Source organism: Oncorhynchus gorbuscha, linkage group LG26 (genome assembly GCF_021184085.1).
Source record: "Oncorhynchus gorbuscha isolate QuinsamMale2020 ecotype Even-year linkage group LG26, OgorEven_v1.0, whole genome shotgun sequence".
Classification (NCBI taxonomy): Eukaryota; Metazoa; Chordata; class Actinopteri; order Salmoniformes; family Salmonidae; genus Oncorhynchus; species Oncorhynchus gorbuscha.
The window spans coordinates 3,493,402-3,510,668 of NC_060198.1; the positions used below are offsets into that span (position 1 = coordinate 3,493,402).

The following is a 17,267-nucleotide window of genomic DNA, read 5'->3' on the forward strand; positions in this document are numbered from 1 at the left end:
CATTCTGAAATAATAACCACACAGTATTAGCCGTGTGCTCGGACACCCACTTGCGTTACCTGCGGGAAATATTGGAATTCTCATGAAGTATTTAGTATAGACCAGTTTTAAATTAAAATCTGTCTCCTGCTAGCTTGTCTTTCACATGTATAAGTGGCCTAACCTAATCATAACATTTAGTTAAATCATATATGATTCGTTATAGCTGGCCATAAACTTAATGGAAAGAATGGCTAATACGTGATTTTTAATTGATTACACAATATAGAGCAAGCTAGTGTCTTATAATGTTTATGCATTACTGCAAAGAGACCACACGTAAAAGCACAGCGGTTGTGCGTGCTCTGGCACCGAAGTAATTTTGTCCTAGCTCACCAGTTCAGTGCTTCTTCATTCATTTTTCCTTTCAGAAAACAATACATGTTTAACCATATTTGACTCAAGTGAAATAAAAGCCATCATAAAAGGATGCTCTGGACCGAGAGCTGGGTAGGATTGGCATTTGTTGTGGGAGACCGATTCTATTCAAATCAAAGGCTGTAGGTATTCAGTAATGGTTTAACAAATGGGAGAACGGGATGTATTCTTGAGTCATGTTATCTGTTAAACGTGTCGAAGAAAACTGACAATAGTTCACCCATCAAATGATTACAATCACGCTTCTGATTTGAGTACAAAGTGCATTTGTATTGAGTGTATGACAGACAACACGCCCCGAAGACTGTGTCCTAATGTGCCATTGTGTGTTGGACATAAAGTTGTCTAATGGCTTTATTCCATACGTTAGTTCTCCCCAAGATCAAAAACACGTTTGTAGGCCCAATGATTGTTGTGACTGCTTGTGATGGATGTTTACGTTCGTAAGTCTTTGTCGTAATTATTTTCAGGACTGAAGAGGAAGAGCAGCAGGAGGAGGGGGGTGAAAAGTATTTTCGTGCAGCTGGGTTTTCTTTTCTCTTTTTTTGTTAATGAAAAGCGAAAAGGCAGGAGGCAGGAGGCAGGAGGCAGGCCCGTCGCGTGTGTGGGCTCTGGCTGGTGTCCGACCCGAGGCTCATCATCTCGCCTGTTGGCGCATGCAGGTGGCACCGGACCCGCGAGAGGATTATGACCCTGGAAGGAGAGCTCGAACTCATGGAGAGGGCAGATGCCGACGTGGATGGAAAAGGGAACATAGCTACCCGGAACGAGGGGTATGTATCTTTAACCAAAGAAGACGGGGCCGATTTGGAGCAGCAAGGCGCTGCGTCCTCGTCTCCAAAACAGCCAGCGAAGGATACGGAGGATGAGGGTGACTTTACGCCGAACTGTACAGAGAGAATCGCTGCCTCGGTGAAACCTCCGTACTCCTACATCGCTCTTATCACCATGGCAATCCTCCAGAGCCCGAAGAAAAGACTGACTCTCTCGGAGATATGTGACTTCATCAGCCAGCGCTTCCCGTATTACGGGGAGAGGTTCCCGGCGTGGCAGAACTCCATCCGTCACAACTTGTCCCTCAACGACTGCTTCGTCAAAATGCCCCGCGAGCCAGGTAACCCCGGGAAGGGGAACTACTGGACGTTAGACCCTATGTCGTCTCATATGTTCGAGAACGGGAGCTTCCTACGGCGGAGGAAACGTTTCAAACGGCAGAATTACCGATTTGGAATGATGGACACCCGGTGCCCGCTCGAGCGCAGCAGCGTGCTCCCAGGATTTTCCTTCTACGGGACGAACGGAATAGGGCCGTGTCATTTTCAGGTACCCGGTTTGGAATTGTACCGTCACTTGGGCATCGAACATCATTCTGTTTCTAACCAAAGCATCCCACCAGTGAGCAACATCTTGCCCGCGCTCTCCTCACTTTTATCAAGGAATTCGAACGTTGTCCAAAAGACATTTCTTCCACATCCGTCTCTTAGCTTTGAGAATTTCGAAACGACGCGCCGCTCAGCCTCCACGGTGGCCCAAGCTTTGGTCCCCGGATCTTCATTTCTGTCCCCGGCCTCGCTCCATTCAATGGGCGCTCCGCATCTCTGGAGCTTTCATCCCGAGTACCACAAACTACGCGCTCTCCCCAACTCCAGCCGTATAGCAAATGAACTCTTGCAGCAACTTGGTGACAAATAGCTTAATCAATAGTGTTTTCTGTATTGACGAGGATTCATCAGGGAAAACCACCTTTCATATATTTGTATCTATTCAATTAAACAAATGCTTCAAATGGAAAAAAAATGTTTTGAAGATGTGTCAATTGAGTCAACATTTTTAACAATGTTAGTGGCCAACCCCAAAAAATGTTTTGCAATGTAAATGTTTGAGGCCTATATTTTGTGTAAATAAGCACTTTATAATTAAATGTTTTCATTTGACATTTGGCAACATCATTAATTGTAATGTTGAAAACAACAAAAAAATCAAATTGAACAAGTCAGATTTATTATACAACTTCTCTTGATTCACTAACGCAGAACCTCTCCGAATTAGCCTAATCTCCCAAATGTGCCAATCTTGCCAGTGGCAAATGTAATCTCTATACTTTGACAATGTTATATTTTGCCTTATTTATCTTTAAGGCGAAGTGTGTTTTCCTACACTGTGGAATCAAAAACACACAAAATATTTGGAGCGCAAACAACGTGGAGCCCTGAAACATAAAACCACAAGTTTTCAATAGCCTTTTATTTTCAAAGGTGCCTGGTCTTATTTTTGTTAAAGTTGACAATATTTGGTTTGATTGACTGGCGTTATAATTTTACAAATTATCATTTGAAAATGTTTCATTCAGTAGCTTAATTTCTGCTACATTTGGCCATGCCTGCGTGGCAGAAAATATGAGCTTCACCTGCTTGGGCACGCGAGTGGAAACCGTTTAAATGTGACGACATCAGTGAGTTTATTTTATTTTACTCTTCGTGTCAACGATTTCCACATACATTACAAATATATATATATATTTGTAATGTATATGCAAGATCTCACAGTTCACACACACATCTGCCCATTCTTCATCTCTCGCTCGAGTTTCTCTGTATGCGCGTGTGTGTGTGAATCGGTGCGTGTCCTGCACCCCTACATGTGTTAGAAGGCATTCCACAGTCAAAACGAACGCCTTCGTATTATAAAGACCTACAGTTCCAAATCCGGCACGCTAAATAAGTTATGAAACATCTGCTTGTTCTGTAATGTTGCTACACGATTAACCAGACGCATCTAGAGAGATCCAGCCTACATTAAACATCACATTGTATATTATTGAGTGTAATGTGCAGTTGTTTACTTCAATGCAGCCTATATTTGTCTGTGTCTATAGATTCTGTGTGCTGTCTTGGACTTGGGCTATAGTGTTTACCATATGCCTGCCTCTCCATTTCAGAAAGACCCATGTCAGCATTACTACACAGGTTTAACACACTCATATTACTCACTTTAGTTGAAACCATCAGTGGATACAGCATAGGGATACTATTAATACATACATTTGTGGATGGGAGTCATTATTGAGTTTTGGGGATGGATGGACATGTGTTTTGGGGATGGATGGACATGTGTTTTGGAACATTTGATCTCCTGCTATAAATCCTAGTGTTATTGGATTGCTGAGCATCGGAACACACAATCTCTCCACTTTCCACCATTGGTCATCTCTTTGAGCAGTTTGTTTTTCCTGGCACACACCATCATATTGGGCTTTTAATCAATTATACCTTTTTCTCCTTCCCCCGTTCCCTTGCCTCTGTTGAACTGTTCTGTGTGTGTGTGTGTGTGTGTGTGTGTGTGTGTGTGTGTGTGTGTGTGTGTGTGTGTGTGTGTGTGTGTGTGTGTGTGTGTGTGTGTGTGTGTGTGTGTGTGTGTGTGTGTGTGTGTGTGTGTGTAGCACCCATGCGCCCCCATTAAAACTCAACTCTGCACGGTGTTTTAAAGGCCCCTGTGCGCGCATGGCGGGCGATATGAAGGAGTGTGTATTTGGAAAAGGGGACCCCCTCGTGGCAACAGATGACAGTGACATATAGCAGGAGTGCCACCCAGAAGGCCTATGAGCTCACACTTCAGCCATGCATCCACAGAGAATGAGAGAGATGAAGGGAGGAAGGGATAGATGGAGAGAGAGAGGGGAGAGAGAGAGAAAGTGTGTGCACGGAGCTTCTGAGTTTCAGGAGAACAAGGATACAGATGATGGTGCCAGAAAGGAGTTTAGTAGAGGACAGGGAATCAAGTGAAGGAGAAAGAGATGTTTGAAAAATTGAAAATCTGAAGAGTAACAGAGAGAAAGAGAGTTTAATAATGGTGATGGTGGTGACAAAGAGTGGCTTTGATTTTACAGTCAGTTATTTACCCGGTTACTGAGAAATTACATCATAATTACCTATAATTACATTTGGATCTTTGTGTTTTACTGAAACAACCACTCCTATGTGCCGTTAAGTACCAGGTCGTTTAGAACTCTTTGAAGTAAGTGCAAAAATTCCATTCTTACCACAGAAGTGTAAATAGGGACTGTCAAGTAAAATCCTTCCATCCTATTCTGTTGAAATAACTTTGACCTGCAATGTACTTACCCCAGGACCTGTATTCAAAAAGCATCTCAGAATAGAAGTGCTGATCTAGGATCAGGTCCCCCTTGTCCATATAATCGTATTCATTATGATATAAAAGGTGTGTTGCAACGGCAAAACTGATCCTAAATCAGCACTCAGAGACATTTTACGAATATGGTCCCAGATTCTTTTCTATTACTATTAGAGATGTGATGCACCGAATGTTTCCAATTATCTCATAGCTAGAAATAGGACCACAACAAAAGCAGGAAAAAATAAAAGTCCAAATAGCCCTATTTTCTCTGCTATGTTTAGTCTCGCTACGTGATGTCAGAGAAGACAGCCAGCTGTCATGACTTCACCCTCACTCACCCCTTAACCGATCCAACACATATCAATCTCTGTGTGTGCACGCGCACATACACATCTCTACAACACATCAGTCACAAACCCCAGTTTCCAGGTCAACAAACAGCACCAGCCATTTACTTCTTAGAGGAAAGACAGATTGACAGAACTGTAGGAAAGAAAAATGTAGGAAAAAACCCCAGATACTACCCAGGTCTAGTGTGATTTGTAGATGGAGGGGTATTTAGTTAGGATTAGCCTCTGATAGAAAAAACTGTTGACTTGGTGTTAGAAACACACACACAACTATGCTGCTCTCCTTGTGCCACCTTGGTGTACGAGGCAGGGTGGACCGGTGTGTGTGTTGTGTGTCTGCTTCTCTTTCCTACTGCTCCTCACTTCCATCTTCTCTCTTCTCTCCTTGTCTCCTGCTTATCTTTCTATCCAAACTCACCTTCTTTTCTTTCCTTCCTTCCTTCTCACTCTCTCTCTCTCTCTCTCCTCTGCCAGTCTGCCCTCCTGTTGTAGTTCCTATCTGTATTCTAGGTCTATGCCACCCAGCCATCTGTGTAGTAAATATGCTGTTCCTCCTGCCCAGTGCTAGGTAGCTCACTGTGTTGGTGGTCCCTGGTGTAAGCTGCATCCTCCTCCTCTCCTGTTCCTTTTTTTTATATAGCAAACACAAAATGGTTCCTAATTCTCTGCTGCTGAAGGGTTGTTATTTGTGGCTTTTGGCTGGGGCAGCAGAGCCAGGCTTTTAATTAGAACAAGCTGCTGGATCTCCAGTTGTCTTTTCTTCCTTCGTGGCCTGAAGGACTCTCGCTCCAGATCTGGAATAGTACAGAACAATTCATTAGGTTCTCAGACACTTAGGGTGGTTGTGATCCGCCTGGGTGGAACCTGTTGATGTATGAGACCGAGTCCACACTTTATTTGGATCATCCAGATAGTCCCTCTGTCGATGCTCTAGAGGTTGTCTTACTATCAACAAACTATCCGTTGATAAGCAACTGCTTGCCAAGGTTAGGTTTAGAATAAGGATTAGGGTAAGGGTTAGGTTTAGAATAAGGATTAGGGTAAGGGTTAGGTTTAGAATAAGGATTAAGGTAAGGGTTAGGTTTAGAATAAGGATTAGGGTAAGGGTTAGGTTTAGAATAAGGATTAGGGTAAGGGTTAGGTTTAGAATAAGGATTAGGGTAAGGGTTAGGTTTAGAATAAGGATTAGGGTAAGGGTTAGGTTTAGAATAAGGATTAGGGTAAGGGTTAGGTTTAGAATAAGGATTAGGGTAAGGGTTAGGTTTAGAATAAGGATTAGGGTAAGGGTTAGGTTTAGAATAAGGATTAGGGTAAGGGTTAAGTTTAGGGTTAGGATAAGGGTTAAGGTTAGAGCTAGGTTTAGGGTTAGTAGATAGCTAGTCTGTAGACTATCAGTTACATTTCAACTATCCAAATAAAGTGTTACCAAGATTGAAGCAGGCTAGTGGTGGTCTCCTGTGCCTAGGGTTATGGGTTAGAACGAGGGAGGGAAGGAGGGAGAGAGAGGGGGGGGTGAAAATCTAAATAAAGAGTTTCTCACAGTATGTTCCGGAGCGTTTGGGGGCTGGACAGACTGCGCTGTGCTGTGTGTCATCCTACAGCCCATAAATTCATAAATATACCCCTGCCATCCATACCTCTCGCTTTCTCCTCTCCCTGCTCTGTGTCCAGCTCTGCCTCCAGTGCTCATAAAACCAGGGCTGACAGGTGCTGGAGACCCAAAGCAGGACTGAGGGAGAGAGAGAGAAGGAAAAGGAGTGCTTTTACAGTGTTTTAATTGTAGACGCTACAGTGGAGTGTGCGTTCAGACAGGGCAACACAGTGCTACAGATCTAGGATCAGCTTCACTCCCCAAGTCCTAACCTGACCTAAGACTAGACTGACCTAAGACTAGCATTTACAGCACAGGGCAACTTAGACCTATTCCTGGAAGCCAACACACCTCAATACCTGAACCACATTTCCTCAACCCTGAGGGGGAGAGGTAGGGGGAGAAAGGGCAAGTCAGCCAGTCCAGTGGGGGAGGAAACGACAGTGTCAATGGTAGCTTTGTTATTTTAGAGGAGGACTCGTTACTCCCACCCTCTCCTCCTTCCCCCCTTCCCCAGCCTATTGGGTCCAGCCAGTTACACAGATGGGAGCAGGGGGGGGGATTGCTAGGATGTTTTCCGGGGTCGTATTGACGATCCCACATACCGCACTGCCAGACCACCCTGGTGGAATTATTATTTGGTCTAGTAAACGTGCATGAAGAGTGTCTCTCTCTCTCTCTCTCTCTCCAATGTTCAGATTATATTCACTGATAGTTCACAGCTGCCACACCACTCATTTAGCTACAGTAGGCCTAGCATCATTAGCTACAGTAGGCCTAGCATCATTAGCTACAGTAGGCCTAGCATCATTAGCTACAGTAGGCCTAGCATCATTAGCTACAGTAGGCCTAGCATCATTAGCTACAGTAGGCCTAGCATCATTAGCTACAGTAGGCCTAGCATCATTAGCTACAGTAGGCCTAGCATCATTAGCTACAGTAGGCCTAGCATCATTAGCTACAGTAGGCCTAGCATCATTAGCTACAGTAGGCCTAGCATCATTAGCTACAGTAGGCCTAGCATCATTAGTTACAGTAGGCCTAATTAGAGGCATCATTTTTGGCATCATTTTTGGAATACAGAATGCATTGCTGGTACTTGTATTTGTGTAATGACCGATGCTGGAGATGAGAAGCAGGTACGGGGAGTCAACATTTATGATGATGATGATCCGGCTGAGGCCCGACGTGGGATGGGCACCTTCTGAGCCAACCCGGGGCAAGAACCTCTCGAGCCAGCTAGGGCAGCCTAAAGAGCTTGCTTAGGCATCCCCGGTTCCATCGGTGGCAGGCCCGATGTCACCACCAACCGGAACGCCAGCACTCCCCGATGCTTTGTATGATGGCTTCAGCATTCTGTAACTACCGACGCTGGAGATGAGAAGCAGGAACGGGGAGTCAACATTTACTCAGGTACAGACAGGTAACAAAACAGGAACAGCGTCAGCACACGGGTAAACAACGACAAACGACAATTCATGTTGAAGTAGGGAACAGAGCGGGAACCAGACAGATACAGTATATGGGAAGTAATGACAGAGGTGATTGAGTCCAGGTGAGTCCAATAATCACTGATGCGTGGAAGGCAAGTGTGCGTAATGATGGTGACAGGAATGCGTAATGCTGGGGAGCCTGGCACCTTCGAGTGCCAGGGAGGGGGAGCAGGGGCAGGCATGACAATTTGTATTTATTATGGATCCCCATTACTCTTCCTGGGGTCCAGCAAAATTAAGGCAGTTTATAAAATTTTTAAAACATGACAATACATTCACAGATTTCACAACACACTGTGTACTCTAAGGCCCCTGTTCCACCACTACCACATATCTACAGTACTAAATCCATGTGTATGTGTGTGTATAGTGCGTATGTTATCGTGTGTGTGTACATGTGTGTTACGAATCCCTTTTGGCCCGACAGTCTAGGGGGGATGGTAATGAGACCCGTAACATAACTCATGCAAATTATAATTGTGACAAAGTAAAAGTGAGAACGAAATAACCACGACTACTGAAATCTACCGTCAAACTCAGGGTTTATTAATAAACACACGGTAATGGGGGGAGCAGGAAAAGGGGCTGAGCTGGACCCAAGGAAAGAAACATTAAGTATTCAAAAAAAACCTAAGCTAGACTAGCCTACTTTAACAACAGCTAACTAACCAAAAATACAGTGGGTGGTCCGCATAGTTCTAACTAGTGTATTTAACAAAGTCTACCTACAGGTAGTGTATGCCCATGGGCGACTTGTCTTGGTTTCCCCTTTTCCCACCAGCAATCAAACACAAACACCATAACCAAAACAATACTCACAGGTGATGACAAAGTGCTATGGAGGTGCTCAAACAAAAGAGAGGTCAATACACAACGAGAGAGTGAAACACAGAGAGACCTACAGACATGGCATTTACAGAGAGATTGAACTCAAGAGCAAACTACTGACAGGGCTTTTAAACCAAGGGAAAGGAACTGTGATTGGGTAAGAAACAGGAAGAGGTGTGTCTTCTGATTGATGATTGGATTGGTGACTGATTGGGGAGTGATGGTTTTCACCAGTGAGGAGAGAAGGAGAGAAAAGAACACAGGATACACACACACACACACACACACACACACACACACACACACACACACACACACACACACACACACACACACACACACACACACACACACACACACACACACACACACACAGGATACACACACAGGATACTGGTATCCGTAACAATGTGTCTGTACCTATGTTTCTGTTGCTTCACAATGGTAATATAATGGACCTGTATGTACAATGTTGTAATAAACTGGACCTGTATGTATAGCGTAGTAATATAATGGACCTGTATGTACAGCGTAGTAATATAATGGACCTGTATGTATAGCGTAGTAATATAATGGACCTGTATGTACAGCGTAGTAATATAATGGACTTGTATGTACAGCGTAGTAATATAATGGACCTGTATGTACAGCGTAGTAATATAATGGACCTGTATGTATAGCGTAGTAATATAATGGACCTGTATGTACAGCGTAGTAATATAATGGACCTGTATGTACAGCGTAGTAATATAATGGACCTGTATGTATAGCGTAGTAATATAATGGACCTGTATGTACAGCGTAGTAATATAATGGACCTGTATGTATAGCGTAGTAATATAATGGACCTGTATGTACAGCGTAGTAATATAATGGACCTGTATGTACAGCGTAGTAATATAATGGACCTGTATGTATAGCGTAGTAATATAATGGACTTGTATGTACAGCGTAGTAATATAATGGACCTGTATGTACAGCGTAGTAATATAATGGACCTGTATGTACAATGTTGTAATATAATGGACCTGTATGTACAGAATGGTAATATACTGGACCTGTATGTACAGCGTGGTAATATAATGGACCTGTATGTACAGAATGGTAATATACTGGACCTGTATGTACAGCGTGGTAATAAACTGGACCTGTATGTACAGCGTAGTAATATAATGGACCTGTATGTACAGAATGGTAATATACTGGACCTGTATGTACAGCGTGGTAATAAACTGGATCTGTATGTACAGCGTGGTAATAAAATGTACCTGTATGTATAACGTAGTAATATAATGGACCTGTATGTACAGCATAGTAATCAACTGGACCTGTATGTACAGCGTAGTAATATAATGGACCTGTATGTACAGCGTAGTAATATAATGGACCTGTATGTACAGCGTAGTAATATAATGGACCTGTATGTACAGCGTAGTAATATAATGGACCTGTATGTACAGCGTAGTAATAAACTGGACCTGTATGTACAGCGTAGTAATATAAGGGACCTGTATGTACAGCGTAGTAATATAATGGACCTGTATGTATAGCGTAGTAATATAATGGACCTGTATGTACAGAATGGTAATATACTGGACCTGTATGTACAGCGTGGTAATATAATGGACCTGTATGTACAGAATGGTAATATACTGGACCTGTATGTACAGCGTGGTAATAAACTGGACCTGTATGTACAGCGTAGTAATATAATGGACCTGTATGTACAGAATGGTAATATACTGGACCTGTATGTACAGCGTGGTAATAAACTGGATCTGTATGTACAGCGTGGTAATATAATGGACCTGTATGTATAGCGTAGTAATATAATGGACCTGTATGTACAGCGTAGTAATATAATGGACCAGTAGGTACAGCGTGGTAATAAAATGAACCTGTATGTATAGCGTAGTAATATAATGGACCTGTATGTATAGCGTGGTAATAAAATGAACCTGTATGTATAGCGTAGTAATATAATTGACCTGTATGTACAGTGTAGTAATATAATGGACCAGTATGTACAGCGTGGTAATAAAATGAACCTGTATGTATAGCGTAGTAATATAATGGACCTGTATGTATAGCGTAGTAATATAATGGACCTGTATGTATAGCGTAGTAATATAATGGACCTGTATGTACAGTGTGGTAATATACTGGACCAGTATGTACAGGGTGGTAATAAACTGGACCTGTATGTATAGCGTGGTAATATAATGGACATGTATGTACAGCGTGGTAATATACTGGACCTGTATGTACAGCGTGGTAATAAGTTGGACCTGTATGTACAGCGTGGTAATATAATGGACCTGTATGTACAGCGTGGTAATATAATGGACCTGTATGTACAGCATGGTAATATAATGGACCTGTATGTACAGCGTGGTAATATAATGGACCTGTATGTACAGCATGTGTGTAACTTAGACCATAAAGCAACTTTGCAGCACATTTCAACAAACACAAAGTTGTCATAAAGGGCAGATATTTAAAACACGCTATATAGTTGACAGATGGGCCTCAGATTATAAGAAGTGTTGCTACATTATAAAAAAGTGTTGCTACATTATAAGAAGTGTTGCTACATTATAAGAAGTGTTGCTACATTATAAGAAGTGTTGCTACATTATAAGAAGTGTTGATACATCATAAAAAGTGTTGCTACATTATAAGAAGTGTTGCTACATTATAAGAAGTGTTGCTACATTATAAGAAGTGTTGCTACATTATAAGAAGTGTTGCTACATTATAAGAAGTGTTGCTACATCATAAAAAGTGTTGCTACATTATAAAAAGAGTTGCTACATTATAAGAAGTGTTGCTACATCATAAAAAGTGTCGCTACATTATAAGAAGAGTTGCTACATTATAAGAAGTGTTGCTACATTATAAGATGTGTTGCTACATCATAAAAAGTGTTGCTACATTATAAGAAGTGTTGCTACATTATAAGAAGTGTTGATACATCATAAAAAGTGTTGCTACATTATAAGAAGTGTTGCTACATTATAAGAAGTGTTGATACATCATAAAAAGTGTTGCTACATCATAAAAAGTGTTACTACATTATAAGAAGTGTTGCTACATCATAAAAAGTGTTGCTACATTATAAGAAGTGTTGCTACATCATAAAAAGTGTTGCTACATTATAAAAAGTGTCGCTACATTATAAGAAGAGTTGCTACATTATAAGAAGTGTTGCTACATTATAAGATGTGTTGCTACATCATAAAAAGTGTTGCTACATTATAAGAAGTGTTGCGACATTATAAGAAGTGTTGCTACATCATAAAAAGTGTTGCTACATTACAAGTGTTACTACATTATAAGAAGAGTTGCTACATCATAAAAAGTGTAGCTACATTATAAGAAGAGTTGCTACATTCTAAGTCACGCAGAACTCCCCCACGCACCGCCAATCCATCTGTCAATCAAAAGTCATGACTAGGAATCTCACACACACACACACACACACACACACACACACACACACACACACACACACACACACACACACACACACACACACACACACACACACACACACACACACACACACACACTCACTCACTCACACACACACACACACACACACACACACACACACACACACACACACACACACACACACACACACACACACACACACACACACACACACACACACACACACACACACACACACACACACACACACACAACCCTGAAATGAAACCACTTGCACCACATTGTAATTTGACTCATGTGATTATAACCCTGCTACAAGTCTGGTCTCCATATGGTCATTCAATACAAATCCATTCAGGCTCTTATGTCTTTCAACTCGGCTCATGTGTTGTGTTTTGTGAAAGAGTCAGGCTTTTCTCTCTCTCTCTCGTTTCCCCCTTTTCTTGTATTTCCGAGTTTGTGAAGTGCATCCCAGCTCTGTCTGGTTGCTGACTGACAGTGGTCTACTTAGCTGAGTTTTTGCTGTGCTTGAGTAAAGCAGTGCAAGACTAAGGCTCAGAGGCCTGTATTGAGCCTGTACAGATGACTCAAGACTCATTTTCAATCGTTTATGAAGTGGGCTGTCATTTATATAATGTATCACAGACTCCATACGTTTTATTTACATCATATTTACATTTACATTTACATCAGCAGATGTCACAAAGTGCTGTACAGAAACCCAGCCTAAAACCCCGATCAGCAAGCAATGCAGATGTAGAAGCACGGTGGCTATTAAATAGTCTGAAGTTTTTCCTAGCCACCATTCATCTAACGCTTTCAACTTTGCTTTGTGGAGGTCTGTTCTCTTCCCTGGTTAGTCACTCAAAAAGGGGATGGAAAGGTGTTGTTTTACAGCCCTTTTATACAGCCGGAGCAGAAACAACACCCCATTACGAGGCCAACGTGAATAAAACCAATAGCACCCTATAACCAAGAACGTTACCACATATAACCTTTAATAGTTACAGGTAACACACACCTTCCTGGCTGTGTGTGTGTGTGTGTGTGTGTGTGTGTGTGTGTGTGTGTGTGTGTGTGTGTGTGTGTGTGTGTGTGTGTGTGTGTGTGTGTGTGTGTGTGTGTGTGTGTGTGTGTGTGTGTGTGTGTGTGTGTGTGTGTGTGTGTGTGTGTGTAGAGAGATATGAATAGGGATAGTGTATGGGGTTAGAGGGTAATCCATGAGGTTTTATTTTCTCTGCATACCGGTTGAACTAAATCTCATTATGAGTACAAGTTATTTATTGGGTTGTTTCAGCCAACAGTGAGAAACATGTGGAATCGAAAAATGTTTTATAAATAAAGTTATTAACCTTTGTCTCAATGCATGCCAGAGCCTTGTATGGGCCGCTGCCCTGCACACACACACACACACACACACACACACACACACACACACACACACACACACACACACACACACACACACACACACACACACACACACACACACACACACACACACACACACACACACACACACACACACACACACACACACTGACCGTTTTGTTTTATAAATTGCACGATAGCCAGGACCACCAAAACAGAGATTGTTTTTTTATCATTGAAAAGTGCAATTACAATCTAATGCTGTTACAGGCCACTTCTTTTCCCTGTTAGGCTTTATTTGATTAATTTGGCTGCAGCTTTCATCCTGGGTTTACAAGGCGAAGAGCCCTGAACCACCCATGTAGAGCATGTTAAACACAGGGTTCACCCACTGTAAGATACGTCAACAGCTAGACAGCAGAATGCAGACACATGGGTATGTGTGGTGACTGGGCAGGACAGAGTGAATATTGTGGTCATCCTTGATGATTACAGTATCGATAGTCCTGTTCTTCTAAAGTGTATCACATCTATCCCCATGGCAACACATTCCCCCTCTTCATCACCATCATGTCTATCCCCATGGTACATACTGTGCATTCCCCCTCTTCATCACCATCATGTTTATCCCCATTGTACATACTGTGCATTCCCCCTCTTCATCACCATCATGTCTATCCCCATGGTACATACTGTGCATTCCCCCTCTTCATCACCATCATGTCTATCCCCATTGTACATACTGTGCATTCCCCCTCTTCATCACCATCATGTCTATCCCCATTGTACATACATTTCCCCTCTTCATCACCATCATGTCTATCCCCATGGTACATACTGTGCATTCCCCCTCTTCATCACCATCATGTCTATCCCCATTGTACATACATTTCCCCTCTTCATCACCATCACGTCTATCCCCATGGTACATACTGTACATTCTCCCTCTTCAACACCATCACATCTATCCCCATGGCAATACATTCCCCCTCTTCATCACCATCACATCTATCCCCATTGCACATACATTCCCCCTCTTCAACACCATCACATCTATCCCCCCTCTTCATGGCAATACATTCCCCCTCTTCATCACCATCACATCTATCCCCATGGCAATACATTCCCCCTCTTCAACACCATCACATCTATCCCCATGGCAATACATTCCCCCTTCTTCATCACCATCACATCTATCCCCATGGCAATACATTCCCCCTCTTCAACACCATCACATCTATCCCCATTGCAATACATTCCCCCTCTTCAACACCATCACATCTATCCCCATGGCAATACATTCCCCCTCTTCATCACCATCACGTCTATCCCCATGGCAATTTATTCCCCCTCTTCATCACCATCACATCTATCCCCATTGCCCATTCCCCCTCTTCACATCTCTATCCCCATGGCAATACATTCCCCCTCTTCATCACCATCACATCTATCCCCATGGCAATACATTCCCCCTGTTCAACACCATCACATCTATCCCCATGGCAATACATTCCCCCTGTTCATCACCATCACATCTATCCCCATGGCAATACATTCCCCCTCTTCATCACCATCACGTCTATCCCCATGGCAATACATTCCCCCTCTTCAACACCATCACACCTATCCCCATGGCAATACATTCCCCCTCTTCAACACCATCACACCTATCCCCATGGCAATACATTCCCCCTGTTCATCACCATCACATCTATCCCCATGGCAATACATTCCCCCTCTTCATCACCATCACGTCTATCCCCATGGCAATACATTCCCCCTCTTCAACACCATCACACCTATCCCCATGGCAATACATTCCCCCTCTTCATCACCATCACATCTATCCCCATGGCAATACATTCCCCCTGTTCATCACCATCACATCTATCCCCATGGCAATACATTCCCCCTCTTCATCACCATCACATCTATCCCCATGGCAATACATTCCCCCTCTTCAACACCATCACATCTATCCCCATGGCAATACATTCCCCCTCTTCATCACCATCACATCTATCCCCATGGCAATACATTCCCCCTCTTCAACACCATCACATCTATCCCCATGGCAATACATTCCCCCTCTTCAACACCATCACATCTATCCCCATGGCAATACATTCCCCCTCTTCAACACCATCACATCTATCCCCATGGCAATACATTCCCCCTCTTCATCACCATCACATCTATCCCCATGGCAATACATTCCCCCTCTTCATCACCATCACATCTATCCCCATGGCAATACATTCCCCCTCTTCAACACCATCACATCTATCCCCATGGCAATACATTCCCCCTCTTCAACACCATCACATCTATCCCCATGGCAATACATTCCCCCTCTTCATCACCATCACATCTATCCCCATGGCAATACATTCCCCATCTTCATCACCATCACATCTATCCCCATGGCAATACATTCCCCCTCTTCATCACCATCACATCTATCCCCATTGCACATACATTCCCCCTCTTCATCACCATCACATCTATCCCCATGGCAATACATTCCCCCTGTTCATCACCATCACATCTATCCCCATGGCAATACATTCCCCCTCTTCAACACCATCACATCTATCCCCATGGCAATACATTCCCCCTCTTCATCACCATCACATCTATCCCCATTGCACATACATTCCCCCTCTTCATCACCATCACATCTATCCCCATTGCACATACATTCCCCCTCTTCATCACCATCACATCTATCCCCATGGCAATACATTCCCCCTCTTCATCACCATCACATCTATCCCCATGGCACATACTGTACATTCCCCCTCTTCATCACCATCACGTCTATCCCCATGGCACATACATTCCCCCTCTTCATCACCATCACGTCTATCCCCATTGCACACACATTCCCCCTCTTCATCACCATCACATCTATCCCCATGGCACATACTGTGCATTCCCCCTCTTCATCACCATCACGTCTATCCCCATTGTACATACATTCCCCCTCTTCATCACCATCACATCTATCCCCATGGTACATACTGTACATTCTCCCTCTTCATCACCATCACATCTATCCCCATGGTACATACTGTACATTCTCCCTCTTCATCACCATCACGTCTATCCCCATGGTACATACTGTATATTCTCCCTCTTCATCACCATCACGTCTATCCCCGTGGTACATACTGTACATTCTCCCTCTTCATCACCATCACGTCTATCCCCGTGGTACATACTGTACATTCTTCATCACCATCACGTCTATCCCCATGGCACATACTGTGCATTCCCCCTCTTCATCACCATCATGTCTATCCCCATTGTACATACATTTCCCCTCTTCATCACCATCACGTCTATCCCCATGGTACATACTGTACATTCTCCCTCTTCATCACCATCACATCTATCCCCATGGTACATACTGTACATTCTCCCTCTTCATCACCATCACGTCTATCCACATTGTACATACTGTACATTCTCCCTCTTCATCACCATCACATCTATCCCCATGGTACATACTGTACATTCTCCCTCTTCATCACCATCACATCTATCCCCATGGTACATACTGTACATTCTCCCTCTTCATCACCATCACGTCTATCCCCATTGTACATACATTCTCCCTCTTCA

The 17,267-nt window shown here is 43.1% G+C and overlaps 1 protein-coding gene across 1 annotated transcript; it reads left to right on the forward strand.

Moving 5' to 3' along the window:
* The first annotated feature begins 1,130 nt into the window (after nucleotides 1–1,130).
* LOC124016482 (forkhead box protein D3-A-like) lies at nucleotides 1,131–2,197 on the forward strand. Its single transcript, XM_046332059.1, has one exon. The coding sequence runs from the start codon at nucleotides 1,132–1,134 to the stop codon at nucleotides 2,107–2,109; it is 978 nt and encodes a 325-aa protein (XP_046188015.1). The 5' UTR covers nucleotide 1,131; the 3' UTR covers nucleotides 2,110–2,197.
* The last annotated feature ends 15,070 nt before the right edge of the window (nucleotides 2,198–17,267 follow it).

What these genes read in the sequence shown, in the direction of transcription:
- LOC124016482 (XM_046332059.1), top strand. Translation starts at nt 1,132, where the DNA reads ATGGAGAGGGCAGATGCCGACGTGGATGGAAAAGGGAACATAGCTACC.